Here is a 22,887-nt window from a genome sequence, read left to right on the forward strand (position 1 = left end):
TGTGGCATGATATATGTAATTTATATGGTATATGAAGATATTTTTATTAAAAAATATTGCTCAAATTTTCCAATTAGAGTAAAACATCATACACAATTAAATAAATATTTTTCTTTGACAAAATATCATCATTATATCTATTTTAATTACAGCATATCATATTAATCAAAATATCATATATTTGGAGATGAAGGGAGTATCATTCTAGTTGTTTTTTCTTTTTAGGATCGGGAAACTTTAACATGGCTGTGACTGTGATGATTTTGTTCTCACAGTTCTAGGTCTTTTATGCACTATAAGATCATTTTGTAAGCCGCAAAGCAAACTTCTTGAATCGAATGAATGACAAGATTCAATTTTTATGCTATTTTTACAGTTTCTTTCAAAAACCTTATTTTTCATTGCTGTTCCATTGGATATTAAGTGATACCAAACTTTCCTTAAACCAAGTTATATTTTAGGATTCAAAAACCATCAATAAGTATTTATCATCAAATCGAGATCATCAAAGAGACAATCATCTTTTAAGTTTTTAGAGATTTAAGTCTATAACCTTTAGTATTTGCTTCCATTTTCACTTGTACCAGAAGCTGTTGCTGTTCTCGTCAGAGGCTCTCATTTCATTCAACACACACTTTTTGCTGCGAAACTAGCTAGTCGAATTTATGCAAGTTGTTGTTGTTTGAGGTAATTGATGTTAGAGGGACCGCAAGATGAAAGTAATTAATGATATTCTATTTCATTCATAATCAAATTAATAATAACTCTATTTCTCTTTCGAGGAACCGGAAATCGCATAGACTATTCAATTAAAAAACACATTCATCATTTGTTTTATCAATAACTAAGTAATGTATTTGTTTTGTCCATTTCGAGTGTTGTTTCACTAAACACATGCACATTTAAGTTATTATTTTCAATCTTATTCTTATATTAATTTCAATAATTATATTATTTACATAAATATTTATGATTTTGAAATAATAAATTATAGGCATATATAAATTTTTTGCTGTCATTAATATTTTTTTAAGATTCGCACTTTCATTACGCGATACTTGAAGTGGACCGCAGAAAGTAAAATAGTTCTTATCTACTAATCAAGTAAATATTTAATAAAAGTCGCATTCTATAAGATGGGTGATCTTAAATATAACTGTATATAGATTAAGATTAATCTATAAGACGACGTTGTCCCGGAATCAATATAAATTAATCGATACATTTGATCTCTGTATATGTTTTATATAAGACGGTAATATATTTTATATGGACGTATTATCTATAAAGTTTTATATTATTTTGTGATAGTATTGATTTTTAACTCTTGTTATCTTTATCCAATATATTTCATCGAAAACTTAAAATAATTTAAATAAGTTTTAATTATATAAATGAATTAAGACTTAAAAAAATCACTCATTGTTTATTAAAAAAGAACAATAAATAATTGGACAATAAATTTAATTTGGTGGGAGGTATATTTCATTTAAATTAATTAAAATTTAAGAAACACTAGTAGAAAATAGGGCTAGCGGCACGCCAAGCGTCTCCACGGCTAAAAAAGCGTGGCGTAAAGCTATCTATGGTCACGGTTTTTCAAGCGTGATCATAAAACTCTCCACGATTTTGGAAACTGTGGCGGTAGATACTTTACGCCACTCTTTTCTAACCATGCAGTACTTATAAAGTCTCAATAGTTTGAAAACTGTGGCGATAGATACTTTATGCAACGCTTATTAAAACGTGATCGTATAATTGGTGGATTTTTAAAAAAATTTGGCTAAATCAAAATTAAATCTACCCCCTCAAGCTTAGTTTCACTTCATCCTGTCCTCATTTTTCTTATCTCTCTCAAATACAATGGAAGCATCATCTCCATCTCTCGTATCTCTTAAAAGCTCGCTTTCTCTCTCTCTCGAACATGTCTTTCATTCCTCTTGACTCGATCGACGAACTCCACTCTCACTCACACGCTCGATTGGAAAACTCCCCGTCGCCGCCATATCTGGATCCCAACCCCCACCGCCTCCATCTCCGCCCTCTTCTCAACGCAAATTCATTCCTCCCCGTCTGGTGTTATTCCTTTCGTACTTTCCACACGAGATTCTGGTAAATAGTCAGATCTAGGTTTTGAAATTGGTTTTAATTTGAAGTTATTCGAAATTGGAGTGTAGGAATTGCAATTGAAGTTGTTTCCAATTGAATTATGTGATGTCATACTGATTTGATTTCAGATTGAACGATTAGGGTTTTGTATTATTTGGGGTTCGAACCGGTTGTAGCGACATTTTGTGGTTATCATATTTTTGATTTTGTCATCTTCTATTGATAACATATATTTTACGGCCAATGTCAAGTTTTGAACATAAAATATTTTTTCATGTATTTTGTTGGGCTTGTTGTCTTGTTGATGTTGTGTGCTTTTAGGAGATTTCGAGCTTAAGTGTGGAGCCATGTGAAGGGGAAACACTCATTGTTACAGATTTCGAGATTCGAAAATCAGAGGTATTGAAAATTTTTAGATTAGATAATGTATTTGGATTTCATTTTTAACTTCCAATTCATTTTAAGCTTGCTTTGTAACTTTTGTGAAAATTCAAATTCCAACATTTATTGAAAGAGAGCTCGAGTTCCGGTTTCTTGCTGTGAGTAACAAATTCTTACTTTGCTCATTTTCTGATTGATCACATGAGTGATATTTACTAGGTTGTTTATTGATTTCTCGTTTTGTTATTACAGTCGTGATGTGGACAATATTTTGTTTGAGAACCTGGATGACACCAGGACTTTGCAAAAAAAATTTGAACTCGAAGCTCTTGTCCTTACAGGTAAAATTGTGCGTTGAAAGTAGTTTGCAGCTAAGAACTTACATGTTATCTGTTTAGAAAAACTGGGATAGTAAAATACTGTCTTCTTTAGGTCATTGTTTTTGAACTCGAAGCTCTTGTCCCCTTCCTTCTGTATTCATGATTGAGCTTTTTAATTTTTGTGCTGGAACGAACTGGTTTCTTTTTTAAGTTTGGTTTATTTCTTATAACAGGTCCCATCTTCATTGGGGATACAGAGAAATACTTTAAGATAAATCCATTGGTTGGTTCTCCACTTGTGAAGAGTGCCCATGACTATGAAGAAAGTCTTTGATCAAAAATTTGTTGTGTTTTTGGTAAAGAAGAAATAAAGGGTATTGCTTTCTAGAAAAAACCTATTCATCTGTTTTGAAGGAGAAGAAATAATAAAGCTGAAAGATAGATAGTGGATGTAAAGTACACTATCTATCTTTGTTTAGGAATTCATTTTCATCAAATTGGATACTTATGTTTGCTAATTCCTTCCATGTAACAAGATTCTGGATTCGGTGTTTTAGATCATGGGAAGAATCCATGCTATCATGGATAACGGAACTATAGTCATAGATGTTGAAGTACGCTTCTCTGATCTTCAGTATTGAACAACAAGTTGTTTAAAAAAATTATTTTTATGGCTTATAGTAGTTAATTTGAGAACTGATTTTGGTGTTAAAGACATTTAGAAGACTGTATGAACAAGTGGGATTCGGCTAGGTGAAGCCGAAAATTTGTCGAAAAACAGTGAAACCATAGCCAACTTACACTCTCTAATCGAGCCTCTCCGTTTCAGAGTTTACGTATCTTCTTCTTCGTCGATTTTGATAAAGTAAAAGTGAAAGACAAAATCTGGACTTTGATGTTTACACTTATTTTTAGTTTTATTTTTGTTGCTACTCACTAATTCGTGGTGTATTTATATGGAACTAGAAGCTGAAAATGCAAAGCTTTCCACTCTTATCTCCAATTTTCATTGTCATAAGATTTGTATTATCAAGTTTTTAGCTTTCTTAATATATTAGCATTGTCTTTACATTTATATTCATTCTTGGAATGCATTCGATTTTTCATGCTAGAAAAATAAGAAAAAATAATTTCATTTGGAGTATTTCCTTGTTAATCTGGAATGAAGCATGTCGTTCCTTGTTGCAGACGAGTGGTGGAGAGGACGAGTGTGTGCAAACAACACTTACAAAAAACGGAGACAGTAAGACCAAATTGAAGAAAGCAGCAAAAGTCACTTCAAGTCTGTTTTCTATGTGAAATACAATTTTGTAATTATTTTTTCGAGTACATCCATGAAGTGGCTATAATGTTTATTAAGGTGTACTTTTGTGTTATATATTTGACTTGATGATTGCATTTCACGGTCTCTAATTTTTTATTTAAAGTCTTTCATAACATATTTTTCTTCTTTCCAGAGAGGTACGGTAGTGAACTAGTTTCTATTGAATATAGCATAACTGATTTTTTTATGACTAGCACTTGTACATTCTCTTTCAGGTAACTATTGTGTGGTGTACAGTTGTTTGAATTTTTTGATAAATTGCAGGTTGTTAGAGAGTAGGTGCTGGGTGTATATGATCTTACAAAGATATCTGAACAGTTGGGAAAGTCAGGTTGTTAGAGTAGGTGTTTTAGTGTATGTACTGCAGTTTAACACTTAAACTAATGATATCACTTTCGTTATACTTATAAGATTGTAATATTATAAGAGTTTATGTCTAATTATACAAGTATTTTTTAGTAAATTTTTATGTATTTGTTTAGTCTTGTAGTTATATTTTAGATGTTTATGTTTCTTGACTTTGTGTGTATAGACGTCTAACTTTGCTGCAGCTAATTAGCAATTGATTTGGCCAAAACTGGACATTTTAGAAGCTAATTAGCTGTAACTATTTTTTTTATTTTAATGGGAAAGAAAAAGGAGGTTTGTATAACCGCCTTTTTTATTTTAATCGCAAGAAAAGCTACGAAGTATTCGAGACAACTAACATGACTACCTCGCCTCCATATATACAATTCTATTCTATTCTATTCATCATATGTTATGCAACTTCTAGTCATGAGTAGACCTGTAGTTTTGTACATCAACGGCCAGTCAACCGAAAGATTAATAATGCCAGTAGCTTGAGACGACAGCCTAGAAAATAATTCTATATATATAATCAAAAGAAGATGTTAGATTGAACGGTTTAGAAGGGCATCATTAATCTATATATGCATAGTAAAAAAGAAAAAAGAAAAATTTGTGTTGAATTTATATGACGAGCTTTGTTGGTCTACGGCCTAAACGGCGCCAGACATCGTTTCCTTTCCCACAAAGAGAGGGCTGGCCAGAACTCTTTAGCCTTGTTTAGCATTTTTTTTTTCCCGACCCATCTGATCAATAAAGTGCTGTTAACATTAGGTTATAATTAAAGCTCAAAATTCCAAGATAAATGATCCATTTCTTAAAAATCTTAATTAAGGTTGTAGGAGGAGACATTTTGTAACTGTCTTGAAAAGGAAAGCAAAATGAAAAAATATCTATTTTTGGGGCCTCTATGATTAACTACTTGATTGATAGACAGTGCTACAAATTGTCTCCATGGATAAGCCAGTTTTTGCCAATCAAACCAGCTCGAGAGAGTTCATATATCCAAAAGCTGGAAGACATCAATCCTGAGAGGTATCTTTATCAAGTCATATACTTAATAATTTATTTATCTTTCATATGTACAATAGATAAACCCCCTCACTCGGTGATTTGATCAAGTTTCAGAACATTTTTTTAAAAAAAATAAAAATCTAATAGGTTATATATGTACTTTTTGAATAATATTTTATCATATCTAATAGGTTGTGCGGTGTAAGATATATAAATGGCACTTGCGGAGAAGTATAACGAAGAACCAGAAAGGAATGGATTTAAATGGAGTGATCACTTCATCATCAAAATTCCTGACGACTACGGTTCGTTCTGGCCTGAAGAGTGTTGTATCCATCAAATTCCTAGGAATCTCCGAGACTTGAACGATGCAGCCTACACTCCTCAATTCATATCAATAGGTCCAATTCACCATGGCAAGCCAGAGCTGGCCAACATGGAAAAATACAAATACTTGTATCTCCAGAAATTTCTCGCACGCACTGAGAAAAAACTGGAGACATTTGCCGATTTCATCAAAGATCGCGAAGAAAGCATCCGTCGTAAATATTCAGAACCGTTTAAGAATCTTGACAGCAAAGATTATGCAACGATGATTTTATTGGACGCTTTCTTCATTTTCGAACTCTTTCTCGGCACGGATGACGAGAATGCAGGATGTAAAAACGATTGCGTGCTTCAAAAGGCATGGCTGAAAACCGGCATACAACACGACTTGATGCTTCTCGAGAATCAGCTCCCTTACTCTGACCTTGCAAATTTATACACCTTTGCATTTCCTGACGATCCAAAAAGACTATTCTATCCTCTCGCTGGCACGTACTTCAGTAATTATAATCCCAATAGGATTATCCTTCAAGAAAAAGGTATTCTTCATTTTACCGATATGATAAGAGGATTTATGTCTCAAACTCTAGAGCGAAAAAAACCAAGCAGTAGAATTAAGAACTTGAAGGTTCCTGCCAAAAAACTCTCTGAGGCAGGAATTAAGTTCGAAAGAGTCGAAAACGGGAACTTAGCCGATGTTGATTTTTGTAAGGGTATCCTGAAATTGCCCCAATTCGAAGCACACGACACTACAGAACTCGTGTTTCGCAATGTAATGGCATTGGAGCAGAGTGAATATCCAAATGAAGCTTACATTACTAGCTACATTTTGCTTATGGATTTCCTAATCAACAGTAATAAAGATGTAGCATTCCTAGTCGAAAGGGGAATTGTTACGAATGGGCTAGGAAGCTGTCAAGCTGTGGCAGACATGATTAACAAGTTATGCAGAAACATAACTGAAACTAATTTCCATTTCCAGGATATTTGTGACGATCTGAACAAATTTTGCGAAAGCTGGTGGCATAAGGTTGCTGCAATCTGGAATGGTGAATATTTCAAAGATGTTTGGCATGGTACTGGTACCATATTTGGATTCATTCTGGTGCTGCTCACTTTTATAAATTCAATTTGGTCGGTCTCAAGGATTGTGAATACAATGATTCATTGATTTCTGGCCATTCTTGAAATTTAACTGCTCTTGTAAAAATTGTGGTGTTGTTATCTTTTTTAGTTTGTATATTTGAAATTTTTAAAGTGTATGAATGTGATTTCTTAAATCTAACTTTAGTTTAAAATAAGTTGCTTAATTGTTGTAATTCTCTCCGTCTCTCATTACATGCTTTTTAAATTATTGGCACAAAAAACAAGGTGAAAGAAGAAATTTAACATATTTTGATCTAAATAAGGTATGAAAATCATCTATTTTGGGATAAAATAAAAAGTCTAAAAAAGTATGTATTGAGAGACGGAGGGAGTATATCCTCTTCAAAAAAATACGCTGATTATAATTTGGGAGAGGATTCACTCACTAGCTGCTCGGGAGAGGGCACACTTCTATCCTTACCTGGATAAGGATTCAAGGAATTAACAGTCAATCAGTTGTCCAGGAACAGAACAATTTCTCCCCTGTTTTGATCATGGAAGAAGCGGTGAAGGCCATGTAAATCGTGTATGATAAAAAGAAAGTACAATAGAAACCCACAAATTGAGTCCGGATCATCTTATTCTTATATGAAGTGTAATTTATTTATTTTTTGAATATAGTGCATGCATGTTAATTATAGTTCCCTGTTATGTGTTTTGTGTATATTGTGTTTAACCATTCTTTTAGGATTTAGAAGGCCTCTTTCTATTGATTTCCAAATGCTGGAGCTTTTAGACTTTTTAGCAATATGGAGCAAGGGATTTGCCAAGAAAAAGGCATTTTTTCCATCTTTTAATGCATGATTTTTGAGTTTTTTGTCATAGGATAATTTTATAAAAAAAATATTTTTTAAGTTATATATGATATTTTATTTAATTTGTAAAAATTTTAAAAAATATTTATTTGTTAAAAATATCCTCAATACATCTTATTAATTACATCATGTCAAAAAAATCAAAAAGTATCATTAACAGATGGAGGTAGATATATGTCACAAAGTCCAAATCTTATCAATCCACCACATTTTGTCTGTGTGTTCTGCTTTTGGCTGTAGATGTAGAAGCAGAAAAATATATTGGATACCCAGCCAAGAGGAGTTACACCCCGAGAATTGCTATATGCCTTCGGCTCATGGATACGAAAGAGCTTGCTCAAGAGTGAAGAGATGTCGTGGCGACAGTCATCGATAATAATAATTCATGGCGGTCGGAGGCAGTAATGTTGTTGTACAATAACCATATTGGGGAAAAAAATTGTACACGAATTTTATAACCTTCTTTTATCAATATACATACTCCGTCTCAAAATACATGATGTTTTATAATTTTACCTTCATCCAAATGAATATATATCTTATAAAATTTATTGACTAAATACATGTCTATTCGAATTAACTTAAAATTGCAAAACATCATATATTTTGAGACTATTATATACTCAAAATAAATGCATGACATAAACATATTTACATGCAGTTCTATTATCAAATTGTTTTGTAAATAAAATTACTTGCTAGAATTACAGTATTTTTGTTGTATTATTATGACTTTATTTGTCGCCGGCTGAGGCAAGCCTCGATTACAAGTAGCGTTCAATGTGCATAAAAGAGAAAGAAACTACTAGCTATTACAAATATTTCTTACTAAAAAAACTTCAATCCACCTATGCAACTATTTTAGGATCCTTACAATGAAAAAGAAAACCAAAATATCCATGTGTAGCTCCAAGAACTCAACTCATGATGAAGTTTTGACGTAATATCCTCCAAACCTTGTGATCAGAGTGGATGACTAAAACAAGCCTATTTACTAGTTTCACCAGAAGAATGCAACAAACAGAGTACTCCAAGTTTCCTCTAATACCATTATTCTTCATCTCTTTGTAATACCGTATGTATTTTGGTACATAGGATAGAAATAAAGCACATTTCACAATTGTTGGATGTTAAATGATATTATGGAAGCTATTCTTGGATAAAACTAATAGCAGTTAGTAGAAGTTATTTCCTAGCGGCGGTTACTTCCTAGAAGTTATTTCCTGATAAGACTAGTAGTAGTATTCTAGCAGTTATTTATGGATAAGACCTAAGACGGTTATTATTTCCTGAATGCCTATTTATATAACTTATCAGTATAAGAAGATTTTAAATTTTTTATCTGTAAAGTTTATTCTCAAGTCTACTTCTTTATATTATTTATTTATTATTTTTTCTGTCTTTTTCTATTTTCCTATCAATGGTATCAAAATCATAATTTTTTTTTCCGAGTGAATTTGTGGGAAAATAAGTAGTAACTTATTAATGGTAAAGAGTGATTTTGTGCAAGTAGTAATTTTGCGTTTTGATGATCATTATGATCATTGAAGTATGTTGATGGAGAGTTTTCTACGATCTAAAGAGTATTGGAATATCATAGAGAATGTAATTCAATCATCATATGAAGGGGCTAAAAATTCGAAGCAAGGAAGTTGAAAGATTTGGAGGCAAAAAATTTTCTTTTTCAAGTAATTGGAAGAACCACTTTGAAAATGATTCTTTGCAAAGATACTTCCAAAGATATATGGGATTTCATGAAAAAGAAACATGAGGGATCGATTCGATTGAATCATGTGATACTTCAAGGATTTAGAAGAGATTTTGAGAATATGCAGATGAAGGATGGAGAATCCGTCTCAAAATATTTCTCCAGGATAATGGAGATATGCACCAAAATGCGTTCCAACAAAGAAAAAATCACAAATGTGATGATTGTTGAGAAGATGTTTCGTTCTATGACACCAAAATTTGATTTTATTATATGCTCAATTGAAGAATCAAAGGATATTGAGTCATTATCCCTGGCTGAATTAGAGAGTTCATTGTTGGTCCATGAATAAAAGTTAAATCGAAGTTCAACTATAGAAGATCAAGTATTAAAGACATCTACTTTTATTAATTCCTTAAATTCTAGGGAAGAGGTAGAGGTAGAGGCCGTGGTCGAGGAAGAGGAAGAGGAAAGAGGTGGTCGTGGAAATGGAGATGGTGGTCGACAATAAAATTCCAAGTCAGATGATGAATTTCACGGCAGAAGATAAGATAAATCTAATATTGAGTGCTTTCGTTGTCACAATTTCGATCATTATAAGTCGGAGTGCTATACTCGACTACCAAACAAGAGAGAAAAGGGAGAAAAAATAAATTTTGTGGAGGAGAAGGAACCAGAGATTATATTGATGACTTATCACATTGATAAATCAGATAATACAAAGATGATATTTGGTATGTAGATACCAGTGCTAGTAATCATATGTGTGGCATCAGATCTATGTTTTTCGTCTAAATGAGGATTTTCATAGTTATGAATTTTGGTGATATCATCGAATTGAAGTAATGTGTATTGGTGATGTTAATATTCTTACAAAGAATGGTTTTGTCGAAATTATCTCCGATGTGTTTTATGCTCCTGGATTGAAAACAAATTTGTTGAGTGCTGGACAATAGCATGAGAAGGGTTATGATGTTTCTCTTAGAAAAAAGAATTGTGAAATTTATGATCCAGCAAGAAGGATTATTGCGGTTATTCCAATGAGTTCAAACAAGTTGTTTCCTATGAAGATTCAAGTTGCAAAATCGGAATCTTGTTTGATGGTTGAGGAGAAAGATATTTTGTGGCTTTGGCATTATTGTTATGGTCACTTGAGTTTTAGTGGATTAAAAACTCTCTAGTAGAAAAATATGGTGATAGGTCTTCCCAATTTTAGTGCTCCATCTCAAGTTTGTGAAGAGTGTGTTGTTAACAAACAATCTCGCTCATAATTTCCAAAAGGAAAATCGTAGAGAGCAAAAGGTATGTTAGAACTTGTTCATTCTGACATATGCGGACCATTAAAACCTTTTTTTAATGGGAGTAATAAATATTTGATTACCTTCATTGATAATTTTAGTAGGAAGACATGGATTTATTTCTTAAAGGAAAAGTCAGAAGTTTTGAAGGCATTCAAAAATTTTAAGGCTCTTGTTGAAAATGAGTCTGAAAGGAGGATTAAAATTCTTCGAAGTGATCGTGGTGCAGAATATTGCTTGAAAGAGTTTGAAGGTTTTTGTGATGAACAAGGCATTTGCAAAGAGTTGACAACTGTGTATATACCGCAACAAAAAGGAGTATCGAAGAGAAAAAATAGAACAATTGTTAACATGGTCAGAAGCCTTTTGAAAAAGGGTAATGTTTCGAAAGAAATCAGGCCAGAAGCTGTAAATTGGAGTAATTATAATTTAAATAGAAGTCCCACTTTTTTCGTTAAAAATATGACACCGGAAGAAGCTGATTTTCGAATCTTTGGTTGCATTGCATATGCACATGTTCCGGATCAAGAAAGGAAGAAGTTGGATGATAAAGGTGAAAAATGTGTCTTTCTTGGCATGATGAGTGGCATTTCAAAGGCTTGCAAATTATTTAATTCTGTCACCAACAAAATTGTGATAAGTCGAGATGTGGTTTTTGATGAAGAAAGTACGTGGAAGTGGACAAAAGATGATGATGGGCAGAAGCCTATGCATGTAGATGATGATGAAGTCGAGCAAATTCCGAATGTCGAGCAAGTTCCAAATGTCGAGCAACTACCACAATCTTCTGGAGAAAATGCAATTGCAATTGAACCTACTGAAAATGCACATTCTCGTCAAAGAAGACAACCCGCATGGATGACCGATTATGTAAGTGGAGATGAGTTATCCGATGACAATGCACATGTTTATTTTCTTTTATTTGCAGATTGTGATCCTCTCACGTTTAAAAGAAGTTGTTGAACACTCAAAATGGAAGAATGCCATGGATGAAGAAATGAAGTCGATAGAGAAAAATGATACATGGCAATTGGTGGATCTTCCGAGTGGACAAAAACCCATAGGAGTGAAATGGGTTTATAAAACAAAATTTGATAAATATGGCAATGTTGACAAATATAATGCTCGACTAGTTGTGAAGGGGTACAAGCAAGAATTTGGTGTTGATTATCAAGAAGTATTTGCTCCAGTTGCAAGGATGGACACTATCCGATTGGTGTTATCTATGGCTTCAGAAAATTCCTGGTCCATTTATCAATTTCATGTGAAATCAGCTTTTTTATATGGAAAGTTGCAAGAAGAAGTTCACTCTAATCAACCTCTTGGTTACGTGAAGGACGGGAGAGATAAGCAGGTGTATAAATTAAAGAATGCGTTATATGGACTGAAACAGCCTCCATGTGGTTGGTACAGTCAAATTGATGATTATTTTGCGAGAGCAGGATTTCAGAAATACGCGCATGAGCATACTCTTTATATGATGATGGAATTTGACATGACTGATTTGGGTTTGATGCATTATTTTTTTGGCATTGACGTAGTGCAATCGTCGACCGGTATTTTCATTTTACAAAAGAAGTATGCTATGCAGATTTTAGACAGATTTAAAATGAAGGATTGCAACTCAGTTTGCACTCCAGCTGAGTATGGTGCAAAGTTATCCAAAGAAGATAAACTAAGGAAGGTATATTCTACTTTGTTCAAGAAAATGGTTGGGATTTTGGTGTATTTGACGTCAACAAGGCCCAACATCATGTATAGCGTTAGCCTTATTAGTCGATTTATGGAGAAGCCGAGTGAGAATCATCTTGGAGCAGCAAAAAGAATTTTTCGCTACTTGCAGGGGACGGTTGATTATGACATTTTTTTATGTAGCCGGAAAGAGTGAAAAATTGATGGGATTTTCTGACAGCGATTATGCTGGTGACGTGGATGGTAGAAAAAGTACTTCTGGATTTGTATTTATGAGGAGTTCAAGAGTTGTGTCATGGTCATCAAAGAAACACGAGATCGTGACGTTGTCAACAACTAAAGCTGAATTTGTTGCGCCAGGGACGTGTGCATGTCAAGCTATTTAGCCTAGAAGATTGCTTGGAACACTTCGAAAACGGGATAATAACATTTAACCTACTTCAAGACCCAAATTTTTAACAAGTTCCTACTTCGAAAAAGTCAACTAACAAAATCATACCTCTCCATTAAGTTTCCTAACAAAATCATACTTTCGTCAAAAAATAGTCTATGTGGCAGCAAATCTTCCATCAAGTGTGCACAATCAGTGCCACGTAAGCTACATGTCACCTGCTTACTCAGCAAAAATGACACGTCATCATCTTTAACCTTTCTAAAAAAATTTTGCAGATTTCGGCCACCACTTTTGGCGGAGCCGCTAGGTTGGTAGTCGCCGAATTTCAAAAATTTTATATGGACAAACTTGTTTCGACGAGCTGAACGTCGTGGTGGTGTCAGATTTTTCAAATTTTGAACCGTTTACTGTAGATCTAAGCTTAAATGTGCGGTGGCCGAACCTTTAAGCTTAGATCTACACCAAACGGTTCAAAATTTGAAAAATTCGACACCACCACGACGTTCAAACAAGTCCGACCATATAAAATTTTTTGAAATTCGGCGAATACTGACCGGCGGCTCCACCAAAAGTGGCGATGTTGGTGGCCATGGGTTGGTAGTCACCGAATTTTGAAGATTTTTAATTGGCCGGATTCATTACAATGATACAAACGTTGTGGTGGTGTCGGATTTTTCAATTTTTGAACCGTTTGGTGTAGATCTAAGCTTAAAGGTTCGGCCACCGCACCTTTAAGCTTAGATCTACAGCAAACGGTTCAAAATTTGAAAAATCCGACACCACAATGACGTTCAGCTCGTCGAAACGAGTCCAGCCATATAAAAAGTACTAAAATCCGACGACTACCGATCGGCGGCTCCGCCAAAAGTGGCGGCCGGACCATCGCGGGAGTCTCCGGAATCTGGAATTTATTTGATTAAGGTTGATGATGCTGACGTGTCATTTAATCTGAGTCATCGGATGATGTGGCGTGCTTATTTGGCAATGACATCGCACATTTGACGGAAGATGGCAGCCGCATGTGCATTTTTTGACGGAAATGATGATTTTGTTAGCAATCCTAACAAACGAGTATGCTTTTATTAGTTGACTTTTTCGAGGTAGAAATTTGTTAAAAATTTGGGTCTTGAGGTAGGTTAAATGTTATTATCCCCTTCAAAAACGGTAGGAAGGTGCAACGGTGATCTATTGTGATAATAGTTCAACAATTAAAATTTCGAAGAATCTGGTTTTACATTGACGAAGCAAGCATATTGATGTTAGATTTTATTTTCTACGTAATCTTTGCAACAATGGAAGGATTGATATGGTGTTTTGCAAAAGTGAAGATCAAGTTGTTGATATTATGACTAAACCACTCAAAAGGCCTACGTTTGTCAAGCTTCGAAGGATGCTCGAAGTTTGCTCTGTAAAAGACGTCGTTCAAGAGATGGCATATTGATGTTACAATATGCCCTAAATTGATATTCAATTTAAGGGAGGATGTTAAATAATATTATGGAAGTCAGTTCTGGATAAAATTAGTAGCAATTAGTTCCTAACGGCAATTACTCCCTAGCAATTACTCCCTAAAAAATTATTTCCAAATAAAACTAATAGCAGTTATTTATGGATAAGACTTAAGACAATTATTTTTTGGATACCTATATATATGTAACATGTCAGTACAAGAAGATTTTAAGTTTTTTATTAGTAAAATTTATTCTCAAATTTATTTTCTGTAGTTTTCTTTTTTGTTTCCCGCCTTTTTCTACCACTGGAAACTATCCCAAATCGAATATATATATGTGGAAAAAAATTCACTGCTCCCATTATGTTCCTACTTTCCAATAGGAAGCTGCCAAGTTTATGATTTGAAAAGTCAAATATTAAAACTCTAATAGCATGTTTGTTTAACTTCCGTTATTTTTTTTAAAATAATACAAAACATTTAAAATGGTACTTAATCACTAATAATTTTATTACTCATTTTAAAATATAATTATCTTTTTTTTAGATTTTATGATTAAATGGTTTATATTTTAGGATATATATTGTAATAAAATACAATATATATCTTAAAATGTCAAGCCTAATCATAAAATCTAAAATATATATATGATATATTTAATTATTATTCTATTGATATTTTAATTATTTATGGGGTATATTTTTTAGTTTAAAGAAAAAAATTATTTAATTAATTGAATGACAGTGGTGCCAAACAATACTTAACTATTTATGTGGATGGTTTATTAAATTAGCTTATTTGACAACCTTCTATTGGAATGTACAGCATAATGCTCTGTTCCTAAAGGAGGAGCAAAATTTTTTTCCTATAAATAATCACACCTGATATCCAGGAGAAGATAAGTAAACCTCTTGCTATGGATATACACATGTTACTATATACAATATCTTTAGGAATTGCCAAGAAAAAGGTAAACCGCAAGTCCAATCATTTTTAATTAGAAAATCTAGATCACTCCCTTGATCGATAAATATAACATTACCTGAATTTAGCTCGCCTACATTCGCTATTAATCCCATACATACATTAATTAATTTCTCTTACAATATATAATTCTATCACAAACGTGATCGACTCATATCGATCCAACTTTTTTTGAGACGACAATGGCGATTAAGAAATTAACGATAATGATCATGTTTAGCCTTTGCTTGCTGCTTTTGGTGGTGAAAGAAACGGAAGCAGGTAAAGAAATTTCATATGGTGCCATGGGCAGAGGCGCTGCACCAGGATGCAGCAAATTACACCCCGAGAATTGCTACATGGTCCCCGCTAATCCATACAGTCGGGGTTGCGAAGCCATCAACAGATGCCATGGCGTCGGGCCTGGCGTCAGCCACAAATGATTTAGGTGGTGGTGATTTAAGCTTGTTATTAATTAGTCATTCTATTGGTGTGTGTACATTAGTCCATTTCAAACCTTTTATCAATCAATTTTGTAAGCTGGTGTCATCTTCAAAGACACAAATGTATGATACTTGAAACATATTTTTATCAACTTGTTTTATTTTGTAAATAAAATTACATTTTATATGTTTCGTAGTATGGAATTATTCATCATGTTTCCAATATCCCATCATGTAAAAAAAACCCATTAATAATGACAAAATACCAAGCAAAATCGGATAATTGAAGATAATGAAATGCAGTTTATTAAAAAACATGAATGAATGCTTCTTCAGATTTCCTACCTGTGTAGTGCAATATAAGCAAATGCCCTCTCAGCCAAACTGTACAGATGTTCAAAATCCACAGGCAAATTAATCAAAACTGATAATAGTCTAACACAAGAAACTCTCCTCTCGTGATCAAAAGTTTGAATTTTGAGAGATGTCCACCGAAATGACACCATTTTTGTTTTCAGGCAGCGATTGGAGCTGGGGTTGGCAAATACGACTCTAAGATCAATTGAGCTGGACTAGGGTGTCTGATCTCGACAACCAAATAAGTAAACTTCCACTGTTTATCAACTTTGTCTTTGAACATCTCGGCAAATACTTTCCCACCTCCATGTGGCCCACGAACATAGAAGTTAACCTGTAACGAATCAGCAAAGAAAATCAACATGGAAAGCCAGAACAAAAGAACAAGGAGGGACTGTTTGGTTTCAGCCATATTCAATTACCTCAACATGCTCTACACCATCTTCGTCGGTATAAACCCTGTTTGGAATCCGTTGGCGAGCAGCTCGGTTTCTGCTTTCACTTCCATAACCAGTAACTGGGCTTCCAATCCTCACTATGACCTGGGAAAAAAGCAAATATTTTTTGGCATTAGTTATGAACACATGAAAACAATAGAAAAAAAAATAATCAAGCCTAGATTGTTGGTCTTTAAATGATAGAATCAGCCAAAAAATTGAGAAAATTTTGAAATAATAAATAATCCGACATTCATTTTACATATTCAGAAAGAGGAGAATTCAACAAACAAAGCAACATATACCAACAGAAAGGAATCAACAAATTATCTCAACGGCAGGCAAATGATAGTTACAAACCTGACCATCATCTTGAATTCTTTTTAGAGCCTTGTTGAATATCTTGTACCTAAACATGGGAAAAAAAGGAAATATGAGAATTTGTAGTTCACGGTGAGAAAATTAAGAAATTATTGAGAAGCGAGTTGTTATTACTCTTTTGGCTCAAATATAAGCTCTTTGAAACTCCATAAGCGCAGCAGCAGCAACAGCAAGACCAGCAAGAATGACAATACTGTACGAAGCTCCCTCAGTGAACGATACAGGCTTCTCAGGGATGTGGTATGTTGGAGCATCAAACGGATCTTCAACCGTTGAAATGTCTTTTTTTGTCTGTCAAATCAATTGTTAATCCAAATTGTATATTAAAATATGAGATCATGCATCTTTTTAAAAGAGTAACTGTTATTATCACTATAACTAAGACAGTGCAACTATAATATGAGTTCAGACCTTAGATGATGGTTGGTCTGTCTCCTTTGAGCTTCTTGAAGCAAAGGATCTGGCAAATGATGGAGTTAATGTTCTTGCTCCATACTTTTCGGTGAGCTGCGATGAGGAGCGGAACTTCATAATAGCTTCTCCGAAGTGCTGACCTCCACCCAAAACATTGATCCCTGAAGTCATTCATACAAATTGTAATTGCAATATCCAGAGGCACAATGAGGAACTCTACCACAAAAGTTTACCATCAACAAAAGAAGATGGGAGACAATTTCGAAATACATGTCCCAATCTTTGTTCTAACATAGACTTCATACTCTAATGACAGTCCTCAATATATGCTTTTAACCATCAAATAACAAGACTAAATTAACAATAAGCACAGCAAATCACTATAACATACATGAATAGGTTATATATATCTTCGTCCTATAGCTAAATTAACACCCCTAAAAATCTAGCCCATTGGTATGAAATTGATTGATAATGGTCACTAACCATTAGCTCCAGCTCCAAGTGTTTCCTGCATTGCAAAAAAGAAGGATGAGAAAACAATAACTCTGCATCTTCAAAATATCAATTGGAATAGAAATCGATAGCTTCACCTTAGTCGAAGGTCTAGAAGCCATGCTAAACTGTCTTGCCGGGTTCAGTAATGTGAGCAGCTGCAAAATTACAACAAGAAAATAAAATCGCTTACAGTCACACATATCAACAACAATAAGGACTCTAATATCTAAATTCGAAACCCCAGATAGAAAAATTTACCCTTTTATCAGTGCCAGCCTTGTTAGCTGCAGCTAAACCCATATTGGATAAAGATTTTGCATTCAAAATTGAACAAAGGGCATTTTGGGACTTGATCTGTGTAGCTGCTAATTTTCTTATATGATGCATCTTCAACAACAAATTGCAATTGATAAAGAAAAGAACGGATAAACACTGTTTAGAGAGAAGATATCTTATTGTAATAATTTGTAAAGGTTTTACGTTCAGAGAGAGATTGAGAGTATGCTGCAGCCGATAAATAGCAGAGAGTCTCACAGACAAAAGTTTTTCTCAATCGGCGGACAGAAACCGAACGAGTTCGGATTCGGGGTATATTGTCTTTACAATTCATCCTTAAGGTTATACAAAAGTACAATTTAGTCCTATTTATTTGACTGTTCGACAAAAGTTGGTCATCGGTTCGGTATATGGGTCAAGAACCAACATTCCTCATTCGATTTCGGTTCAAACCTGCCAATTCAATTCAAGTACGAGAGGAAAAATAGGAGCGTTGTGTAGTAGTGGGGCAGTAACTGCCTATAACCGCCACTTTCAAACAAGACAAAATAAACAGACACGGAAACAGAAACTGAGAAAGAGTTATGTTATGTCGTTCTTCACAGTAGAGAAGAAGAAGAAGAAGAAAATGGAGTTCATGAGAATAGAAGAACCAATCAGAAAGGGACCGTGGAAAGTTGATGAAGATGAAGTCTTGATCAACCATATCAAAAAATACGGTCCTACAGACTGGAGCTCCATTCGAACCAAAGGCCTATTGCAACGAACCGGAAAAATCTTGCCGCCTCCGTCGGGTCAATAAACTCCGACCAAACTTGAAAAAGTAAGTGAACATGATCAAAATGATTTACTTTTTTAAAAAAAAAAAATTTATAAAGTTTTTGCAGTGGATGCACGTTTACACAAGAGGAAGAGAGGATAGTGATAGAGTTACAGAGAGAGTACGGGAACAAGTGGGCTAAGATCGCCACACATTTAAGAGGACGGACAGATAACGACGTTAAGAATTTCTGGAGCAGTCGCCAAAAGAGGCTCGCTAGGATTTTGCACAATTCCGCAACTTCTTCTTCCTCTTCCTCCAATGCTAAACCTGTCAAGACTAAAAGGGAAGTAAAACTTGATGTTTCACCTGTCCAAGATTTTCTTCCTCCCGAGGTATAACTCGAAAAATAATCATCTCTGGAAATCTAAATTGCCATTTCCGGAAATTTGGATATCAGGAAAAAACAGGGGGGAGTGTATTTCATTTTCCCAATGATTTGTAATTTCTTAAGCATTTTGTGATTGTTCGGTCTCTTAGGAATCTATAATCTATTTCCTTTCGAGCTAGGTTTGAAGACGAATTCTTCAATGGAGGAGGAGCCGACCTCAGAGTCTCAATCATACTCTCCACCCTTCATTTCTGACGTCAAGCTCGTTCAGCTTCCAGAGCTCTTCCAGCCAAAGTTGAACGATACAAACACTGCTCAACTCGATCAAATACTAGACCATGATGTCGAGCCTGATCAGAACCCACCACAACCGATACCTGACATGAAGTTCACTGTAGAAAGCCAAGATCTAATAACCAAACTTGACGATCCTTATTTCTTCGACGTGTTTGGGCTAGTAAGTGCAGAACAGTTTCTTATCGAACAGCCATTTCTCGAACCAGTAAGTAAAAAGAACAATAGAACGGGTGATGAAACTAACAAGCCAGTTAGCTCTTTTTTTGATGACTTCTCCTCTGAGATTTTTCGACCACATCGAGCCACTTTCAGATCCATTAGATTTGGTGAATTGTTGGAAACGAAAAAAATGCTGTTTCGTGTAGGTTTAGAAGTTTTAACTACTTGTTTCGTAGTTTTACAATGTTTGTTTAACTTGTATGCAATTCTAATTTAACATGAATTTCTCTTTCCGACAACTCAAATCACAATTCACTTTGATTCCCAAGAAAATGAGCAATTATAGTTCAAACAAGACTAGGTTTTGACAGATTCTGTCGAAAATTCATTCCACCACAACATTTTCCATTGTAAAGTTGATTTGGTTTATTCAAATTGGAATACCAGCATCCATTAAAAAATCGGTTGAATGAGTTGAAGGTGAGTAACCAATGCCGGTCTGGGTGGGATTTCGAGACACCTCAAAGTTCCCGGCAGTGAATGACTCATTTTCGAAGTTGATTTGTCGTCGTAGTTCTGCGTATGCACAATATTCTACCTCGTAAACTGTTGCTTCCTCCAAGAAAGTCGAAACTGCAATTCCGACTGCTTCCCCTGCATTGGGATAACAATAACTATAACTCAGCAATTTCAAGTTAAGGGACACTCAACTCCGACAAGATAATTAGAAATCGTTTCATTTATTACGGTTTCTGAATTCTCAAGTTCAATCATTTCAGGAAAATACAATTATTAGGTGTGCATTGTAAGAATTAAACCAAGAACAATTCGATATTTCATATTCCAGTCAAGTTCCTCAACTAGCAAGTTCAATTATTACAGCAAAAAAGGATCAGAAATCTACTAACCACTGCAATTTAACGTGAAAAGGAAAGTTTACCGTGTGTGACAAGCAGCAGATTTTCGGAAGGGTACATATCGGCAAGGGTTTTAATTATCTTTGCGTATCTACTCTTTGCCCCCAACACTGTTTCTTCCCATCTGGGCAACTGTAAAACACAAAAGAAAATTATATACCTATGTCACGTATTCTGTCATGTAATCGTAATACATACATGAACGTCCAAGCAAGCCTGCGAAAACGAAATACCTCTTGGTATACTCGTTTAACTGAATTGTCCACTATGCCAGCCGGAAATGTAGCTTCAAGCTCTGAGATATTGAAACCAAAGTCTCCATCTTTAGGTGCTACACTAGGTCTAATAGCTTCTCTATTCAGCATCTCACATAATCCATACTCGATAGAGACCTGAAAAGGATACATTTTTGAAATAAATCTTCTCAAACTTCCCAATCCATTCACACCAAGTGACTAAAGAATCTAAAACTTATTAACCCAAAAAACAGAACTTTATTCGTAAACTCCATGTTGAGCATATCGGCAGATAAGGAATCTATTAAGAGCAAATTCTCAATCGGCCAAACCAAGATCATCCCACTTAATAACACAATCACAGAGTACTATTGCATCATATCAATCAATTTCTATCAAATAACAACAACCTTTTAAACACTCTTAAATCATTTCAGTAAATAGAAAAATGAGATATCTGACTGACCTTGAGCTTGGAAGAGTCGATAGAGGTACCATCAGCCGAGCCGCCGGTTGTGGTGGCGTCAGCGACGAAGCAAAGAGCAGTGACGACTTCACGGGCAGTCTGGATACATCTAAGGAAAGGGGAGACGAAGACACGATGGATCGGGAAACCGAGTCGGGTCCGGAGCTTGTGGCCAGTGGTGTGGGCCCTGGACAGACCCTCTTCCACGAGTGGTGGGTCCCACGGCCTCGGGCCCTTGGCCACCCACAAGGGCTGGAAGTTGTCGATCCGGTCTCCGTGCCTCATTACGACGACGTTTTGGTGGTGTTGGGTTTTGGTAGGGTCCATCGTGATCGAAAGAAGAAACGCGCAGGCAGGCAGAGAGAAAGTGAGTGTAATGAGTATTGACAAGTGTAAGATACCTAGCACAGAGAGAGAGAGAGAGAGTTGTTGAATAATTGAAAAGAGTGATGATCGTAAAGTCTTCCAAAAAAAAAAAGTGATGATCGTTAAAAAAAAAAAAAAACAAGAGTGATTAAGAAATTTTATTATTCTAATAGTAAGTCTTTAATTTAATTATTATCTAATAACTAAATTAAAAATTCTTTAATTTAATTTCTAGATTATGCCATTGCCACATCTTTGTCACATAAATGAAAAGAGAGAATTAGAAATCTTATACATAAGTGAGAGATTTTTTCAATTTGTTCCAACTGTAATTTTAATTGTATATTTTACTGTCAAATCAACATTCAACACGTGATGTTTTATTAACGAATAATAATTTGACATATATATTTAAGAAGTTTGAGTTTTATTAGGAAGCAAATTATAATTTTAAATTAATAATATTATTTTTTTCTATTCTAATTAGGAAAAAAAATACAATAAAAATCTAATAATTCTTAATAAAATTCTAATAATTAATTTTTCCTAATAAAAAGAAATATAATAATTTTATTTCTAATTAATTTCCTATCTATTATTTAAAAAATTATTCATAATAAATTTTTTTTCTATTCCTAATTAAAAAGGACACATCTTCTTTTTTTTCCTATTCAAACGTACATATTATTGAAAAATTCTTCCTAATTAAATTATAATATATATAATATTTTTTTTTTTCTAATTTTTTCATTAAACTATTATTCCTCATAAAAACCCGTTATATTTTTATTTTTATTCTTAATTAAAACGGACATATATTATTTTTCAAATAATGGGAACAATTAAATTGATTGGATGCGATTATAAATTTTATTATGAAATCAATCTTGATATATAACTTTTAGGTTTTGCTACGTTTATTAAATTTGAAAACAAAATAAATTTTAATTTAATAGGATTGTAAATTTTGAAATTAAATCAAAATAATTATAACTGCTATAAAGTTAAAATAATTCTCTTTGAATATAATATTTTACATAAATTTAATAATACTTAAAAAAATAATTATTATATAATTTTTTTATATAATATATATTTAAATTATTAATTTTTAAAGGTATAAATTTTTTTATCAAACGGACGAACCCATTGACTAGTTAAAAATTAATTCTCCTAACCATAAGTTTATTCCTCTTCAAA

At 34.0% G+C, this 22,887-nt stretch overlaps 4 protein-coding genes and 1 pseudogene across 4 annotated transcripts; 3 read left to right on the top strand and 2 right to left on the bottom strand.

Annotated features, from left to right (window-relative positions):
- Positions 1–5,710: 5,710 nt before the first annotated feature.
- On the top strand, positions 5,711–9,051 carry LOC139883204 (UPF0481 protein At3g47200-like). The gene is made up of 2 exons (XM_071867413.1): positions 5,711–6,957; positions 9,024–9,051. The coding sequence occupies exons 1-2, from the start codon at positions 5,711–5,713 to the stop codon at positions 9,049–9,051; spliced, it is 1,275 nt and encodes a 424-aa protein (XP_071723514.1).
- A 7,195-nt stretch (positions 9,052–16,246) lies between these two features.
- LOC139883205 (probable mitochondrial import inner membrane translocase subunit TIM21) lies at positions 16,247–18,206 on the bottom strand (annotated as a pseudogene).
- A 478-nt stretch (positions 18,207–18,684) lies between these two features.
- LOC139883207 (transcription factor DUO1-like) lies at positions 18,685–19,256 on the top strand. The gene is made up of 2 exons (XM_071867414.1): positions 18,685–18,884; positions 18,983–19,256. Exons 1-2 carry the CDS (start codon positions 18,685–18,687, stop codon positions 19,254–19,256), a joined length of 474 nt encoding a protein of 157 aa, XP_071723515.1.
- A 189-nt stretch (positions 19,257–19,445) lies between these two features.
- Positions 19,446–19,979, top strand: LOC139883208 (uncharacterized). The gene has a single exon (XM_071867415.1). The coding sequence runs from the start codon at positions 19,446–19,448 to the stop codon at positions 19,977–19,979; it is 534 nt and encodes a 177-aa protein (XP_071723516.1).
- Positions 19,980–20,132: 153 nt separating this feature from the next.
- On the bottom strand, positions 20,133–21,648 carry LOC139883209 (uncharacterized). The gene is made up of 4 exons (XM_071867416.1): positions 21,322–21,648; positions 20,853–21,011; positions 20,643–20,751; positions 20,133–20,356 (listed from the first exon to the last, which is right to left on the bottom strand). The coding sequence occupies exons 1-4, from the start codon at positions 21,646–21,648 to the stop codon at positions 20,133–20,135; spliced, it is 819 nt and encodes a 272-aa protein (XP_071723517.1).
- Between the last annotated feature and the right edge of the window lie 1,239 nt (positions 21,649–22,887).

The sequence above is a fragment of the Rutidosis leptorrhynchoides genome, unplaced genomic scaffold (genome assembly GCF_046630445.1).
Source record: "Rutidosis leptorrhynchoides isolate AG116_Rl617_1_P2 unplaced genomic scaffold, CSIRO_AGI_Rlap_v1 contig368, whole genome shotgun sequence".
In the NCBI taxonomy this organism is placed as follows: domain Eukaryota; kingdom Viridiplantae; phylum Streptophyta; class Magnoliopsida; order Asterales; family Asteraceae; genus Rutidosis; species Rutidosis leptorrhynchoides.